Source organism: Condylura cristata, unplaced genomic scaffold, assembly GCF_000260355.1.
Source record: "Condylura cristata isolate star-nosed mole 26May11 unplaced genomic scaffold, ConCri1.0 scaffold00013, whole genome shotgun sequence".
NCBI classification, from domain to species: domain Eukaryota; kingdom Metazoa; phylum Chordata; class Mammalia; order Eulipotyphla; family Talpidae; genus Condylura; species Condylura cristata.
The window spans coordinates 1,897,763-1,903,693 of NW_004567114.1; the positions used below are offsets into that span (position 1 = coordinate 1,897,763).

The window sequence follows — 5,931 nt, forward strand, 5'->3', positions numbered from 1 at the left end:
CTTGGCTGACTTGGAGCGCTGGTCACAAGCTGAGAGTCCCCAGTCACGCGGTCCTGAGAGCCGCTGTTGCCTGAACGAGAGAGCACCATAGAAAATGGCACCATAGAAAATGGCGCCCTATTTATCCCCCAAAGTCCAAGAATGATGCTAGCTCCGCCCTGAGTCCTCGCAGTTCTCTCCCTGGGGCTGCTGGGAGTTGTAGTTTCCAATCACTGGAGCAGGGGGCGGGGCCCAGAGAGCTGGAGCAGGGGGTGGAGTCCACAAAACTGCAGAGTTCCTTTAAGACATCCTTCCCCTTACAGAACCATCTGGCCCAGCAGTCTCACTCTGGGTAGACATCAGAAGGACAGGAAAACTGGGTCTCAAAGGGTTCACAACAGCCAAGGCTTGGAACCAGCCTGTGGGCTGACAGATGGACGCACAAGGAAATGGCAATGTATTATGCTTCGATGGAATATTATTCAGTCATGAAAAAGGAGATCCTCCTCTTTGGGACAACGTAGGGGAACCTGAGGACATCATGCCAGTTAAAGTTGGAGGGATTGATCTTATGTAAAACCCAAAAGGAACTGAGCTCAAAGAAATTGACCGAGACTGAAGGACATGGGGAGACCAAGATGGGAGGGACCCAACACAGTTCCCATTGGAAGGCGAATAAATTCTGGGGATCACAGCCATGATGGTGCTGCCCGTTTGAACGCAGAGAGAGACCCCGGGCATCTCTCCAGCAGCAAAGGGCAACTCAACAGGGCGTAGGTGTTCCTCCCCAGAGCAAGCGCAGTCTGGCTGCGGTCCCCCTCACAGCTCAGGTCTTCCCACTGTGCCTCTTAAATACATACAAGTGTACATTCTGTCAATTCTACCCCAGTAAGGCTGGGGGGCGGGGGCGGTTCAGGGGAGGAAGAAATCCTAGTTTAAAGAATAATGCCTATACCCCGCCTGGCTCCAGGGCGCACTCATCAGGATAGGGTGAGATTGGGCTTGCTCTTCCCAGGGAGGAAGAAAAGCCCAAGCTGACCCTGCGCCCCTGGAATCTGCCAGCTGCCCAGCTTTGTTCTCTGATGGACAGGAACCCCCACCCCATCCACCAGCCCAGACCAGGCCTCTGCGGCCCACATCCCCCAAAGTTAGAAACTCTGGGACTCTCTGGGGACTGCCTGGGAGCCTGCCCCACAGAACACCCGGCCCTGCCGGCTGGGTTAAACACGCGGCGGCTGCTCCGCCCCACAGCACCTCCTCCCCTCGGTCCTGGTGAGCTAAGCCCCAGGAGTGGGCTCTGAGGTCTCTGGGTCGGTGATGGAGCCGCCGGCTCCCTGCAGTGGCTGCCCCAGGCTCCTCTGGAGGGCGAACCCGGCTCGGTGCCTCCTGCTGCCGCCACCGGCTCCCAGGCACAGGTGGGCTCCTGCAGCATCCTGCCCAGCAGGGAGCCCAAGCCAGGCCCTGGCCTTTCTGCTCTTTGCATGGAGTGGGCCCCTATCCGGGGGGACACAAACCCCAAACCCCAGCGGCTTCCGGAGCCGCAGGCAGCACCGAGCTCCACGTACTGGGTCCGTCCGCCCGCACGGGCGCCTGGGGGAACCTGGCGTGCAGCCGGGCCGGGAAGGGGCACGCGACCCCCTACCGGGGTGGGCCTGTGGCGACGCGCCCTGGGGAGTTGGGGGACGACAGGCCCCTTAAATAGCTTAGCGGCGCGACAGGCTCTGCCCGCGACCCACCTCGGGGACCACAGCCACAGCCACACCCGGGAGGCCGTGTGGAGGGGGCGCTCTGAAGGCAGAATCCGGGTGAAGGAAGCAGCTCCCAGGCAGCCCGCTCAGGCCAGGCGCTGGGCCTGAAGGGCCTCTGGGAGCCGCGGCTCCGGGCAGCGTCCACTCGGGCGCCCCCTGCTGACCCCGCCGCCACCCGGCATCCGGGAGCTGGAGGCTTTGGGCTCAGATCCTGGGCCTGGGGGCTGGACGTCCTAAACGCCCCAGCTCCCCTATTCTAGCCTCACCAGCACTTCTGGAGGGGCTGTGGGCCGGAGGGGGCGGCCCCTGGAGGTCAGGAGGAAGCGGAGGCCCTCGCGAGGCTGCGCTGTGGTTTCCAGAAAGCGAGCGGAACCAGCAGCCCAAAGCTGACTCCAGCGGGCCCTTGGCCGGAAGTCAGGGCAGCAGCACGGGCGTCTGCAGCGCTGTGGGTGCTCCCTGGAGCACCCCACCCTGCGCTTCCAGGGCCGGGGAGCCGAAGTCCCCGAGGCCAGGACCTGCGCCGGTCACACAGCAGATTCTTAGATTCAGGGCCCGGCAGGTGGCCCGGCCCAGCGCTGCCCGCTGGGGTCTGCCGCTGGCGCCTGTGGGGCTGTGGGCCTCCCTCTGGGCAGCCCAGCTGCCTCGGGGGTTATCCTCCCACAGAGGGGCAGGGCTTTGCCAGCTGCTGCCCTAGAGTGCCTCCTGGACCCTGACCCAGGCAGCCCTTCTCAGGGGGTGTGTGGGTGAGGCAGGAGCCTCGAGGTCAGAGGACGCCCCCCCCACCCCAGGCATCCCATGGGGCCTGCTGCCGGGTTTCTACAAGTTCCCAGGCCTGCGACAGGCCCCACACTGTGAGTGGCCAAGGCGGTGGCCCCGGGTCCCCTAGCCCTCAGGTGCTGTCCCCGGGGCAAGGCCAGCCCGAGCCCCCCTTGACCCGGCCCTCCCAGGCCCTGCCAGCCTCTCCCTCCTCCTGCACCATTGTTCTGGGGCTGAGTCTCCACTCGCCCCCTCCCTTGAACACCCACCCCAAGGCTCACCTGTCCCCATAGACCATGTCCCGGCGCTCCGGCCACTTGATGCAGTGCTATCCAGCAGCCCTGTCCACTGTCTGTGTCCCCCCGCCTTCTGTTCTTTGTGAGCAGGGGCACAATGGCCGTCTTAGCATGGGGCCCAGCCCCTTCCCTGCCTGCGCCCACCCACCCCTCCCCACTAAGTCCCTGGGCCTGTCTTCGCCCCCCCCACCCCAGCACCTCTCAAAATCCACCACTTCCCTGGACCCCAAATTTTGCCCCCCCGTTCAAGGGGCTCCCACAGTCCTTACCACCGGCCACCTTACAGAGGTACCTCACCCCAGGCCGGGCAGCTGTGACGGAGCAGGGGCCCCTCCCCAGGCCTGGCCCCGGCCTCCTGCACGCCTGCGAGAGGCGCCCAGGCCCCTCGTCCACCTCCCGGCTGGAGTGGGGGCGAGGCAGCCCCACTTCTGGAGATGTTGGCAGGGGGTCCCCTGACTGTCCAGTTGAAAGTGGGTGCTGGCGTGTGAAGGGGGGTCCAGGAGGGTGGGCATTTCCAGAGGGGTGGACAGAAGCTTTGGAACTGGGGTGCCTCCAGGGAAGAACTCCCTGGGTCCAGAGTTGGTGCTGAGGGGTCTTCTCCTGACCAAAGGGGGGTCCCTGTTGCTGGTAGTGGACTCAGGCCCCGGAGGGTCACTGGCCCTTCCATCTGCTGGGGTGCGGTGCACTCAGAGAGCCCTGGCTGGTGTTTTCAGGGGACCCATGAAGTGACCCCAAGGTGGGCAGTGGTTTGCACCATCTCACCCTCCCCAGCCCTGGGAGAGATGGCCTTGGGGAGGTCCAGGCTGGCTCCTCCCGGTGCAAGCTGGCCTCCACACCAGCCCTCCTGGACTGGCCTCGGGAAATGTCAGCCACAGGGAGACTGATGCTCAGGCTGGAGACAGCAGGAGGCAGCAGCCCTGCCTGGCCTGGCCAGGGGTGGGGAGTGAGGCCTCACTTCTGCTTCTGGGGGACAGAGGGCGCCCTGAGCCTGAGTCCTGCCCCCTTTCTCCCTCTGTGGCAAGGGCCCAAGGCAGGGTGCAGCCACTGGGTGAGCCAAGCTGAGGGGTCTGTGGCGCCCGCGCCACCCCCAGTCTGAGCCAACCTGGGAGTGGGGGTGTGGGCAGGTTGGCAAGACCTGGGTGAGACAGTATCTGTGTGCTGGGTGGGGGCACGGGCGCCCCAGTACCCTCCAGAAAGCGAGGAGACTAGCTCAGAGAGCCACGGCCGTGCCCCCAAGGCCACACAGTTCAGCCGCGCCCTCGGCCGGCCCAGTGGCCAGAGCTCAGGTGTGGAAGCCGGACGCCACTTGCCCCGCGCTTAGGCCGGTCTCCCCACACAGCCTGCTTTCTGGGCACATCTGTGTGTGCGTGCCCCCGGGCTCCTGAGTGTCTGCGTAGGGCTGTGAGTGCAGGGGCCCCCTAGTAGGGGTGTGGACAGTCAGGGGTGTGGTTTGGGGCTCGGCCAGACCCAGAGTCGTCCACCCTGATGGACCTTCCAACTCTGGGGTCCCCATTGTGCTCAGAAGCAGGTCGTCGGGAGAGAGCCCCTAGCCCAGCCACTCACACTGTCCCCTGTCCCCTCTGTGAGGTGCACCCCCCTTTGTAGACCAGTGACCTGAGGCCTGGGACAAAGGCTTGCGCCCACACCCACCAGACCCTTCTACTTGGTTTTCCACTAGAACAAGAGCGCCCCCCTTGGGTCCCCCCAGGTACTGCCCCCACTGGAGTGCTTTCCTGCTGAGTGCCCAGCATGGGAGTGCAGGGAAGGGCAAACCCTGGGCGTGGGTGCGGGGGTTGTGAGGGTGTACCCAGCCAGCGCGCTCAGCCAAGGCTGCCAGGGCGGCCAGAGCACCCCGGCTGTGGGCAGACGGCCGAGGAGGGCGTCTCCCTCCTCCTCTGCCCAGGCCCCCTTCGAGGGAGCTGCAGAGGGGGCCCCCACCCCGCAGGGCAGGGCGCGGCCCCCACCGCCCCCGCGCCCTCCCCCTGCCCAGACAGGCTCTGGGGAGAGCGGCGTGAGTCACCGGCCGGAGCGTGTCCCCGCGAGCGGCAGCGGCAGGTTCCGTAGGTAATTGTGTAATTTACGAGCCGCCTCCCGGCCAGTGTGAGTCAGCGGCTGAGTCGTGACCAGCGGGGGCTGCGAGCTGGCCGTCGGCTCGGCCTCCGTGTCTGGGGGGCCAGCGGTGGGCCGGGGTCTGCCTGGGACCCCAGTGGGGAGGAAACTGCGCCTTCCTGAGTTGGGGGCCCTGACTGGGGGACCATGATCCCTGTGTGGGGTCCTGGACAGAGGCCACGGCCTTCTCTGAAACCTCGGGGCCGCCAGAACCCCTGAGAACAGACAGACACACGGACACATTCACGTTTCCATAGAATATTTATTAAATAATCTGCCGACATCCAGGTGTGTTGGGGGGTCCCCAACTGCGGCACCTCCCCCCGCCTTCTACTTGGCCGGAAGGGTCATCTGGCCACCTGCCCCACTGCCCAGAGGGTGGCCCTGGCCTCCGGGCACCTGCAGTAGCGTCCTTGCTGGTCTTGGCGGACGCGGGGCCCTGAGGCCTCCCCAGAAGGGACCATCAGGCCTGGGGGGGTTCCGGGGGGAGTGGCGGTGACTCCCAGGTGAAGCCTGAGTGAGCAGAGCGGGACAGCAACAGCACTGAGGGGAGCAGGAGGGTTAGAGGGCAGCCAGAGGCCATGCAGCCCCCCAGCGTGACCACTGGGCCTGCAGGACAGGGCGGTGGCTCCGGGCAGGGTGACCCGGCACCCACTTCCTTCTGCCTCAGTCTCCACACCGAGCACCCACCGTCCCGGACTGATGTGGACGGCGTCGGGCCACCCCTGGATTTCTCCTGGCTAAACCCCCCAGACACCACCGCACCAGAAGGGGATAAATCAATAAAGAAAAACAACCTCAGCTGTGAAAAGCAGGCCAGATCTGCATGCTTCCCGGCCTAAGTTAATTACACTTTAAATTGGTATGTTTACTGATGGGGATTTCAAGTTACAGAGACACCCCCCCAACTGCGTGTACAGTGAAACTCAGCAGGCTGGCGGGCTCCCCCCGCCTTGGCAGGCCGCGCAGGTCCCCTGCCAGCGGGGAGCGGAACAGAAACAGCTATTTTTGCGTGCTAGGGAAAACGAAGACGGCGCAGATGG

The 5,931-nt window shown here is 64.9% G+C and overlaps 1 protein-coding gene across 1 annotated transcript in view; it reads right to left on the reverse strand.

Moving 5' to 3' along the window:
• Positions 1 to 1,682: 1,682 nt before the first annotated feature.
• The window catches only part of LOC105853572 (collagen alpha-1(I) chain), a 7,842-nt gene continuing 3,593 nt past the window's right edge, over positions 1,683 to 5,931 (reverse strand). The window contains exon 3 of the mRNA XM_012724376.1: positions 1,683 to 1,767. Within this exon, the coding sequence (XP_012579830.1) occupies positions 1,683 to 1,767 (85 nt within the window). The remainder of the gene's footprint in view (positions 1,768 to 5,931) is intronic.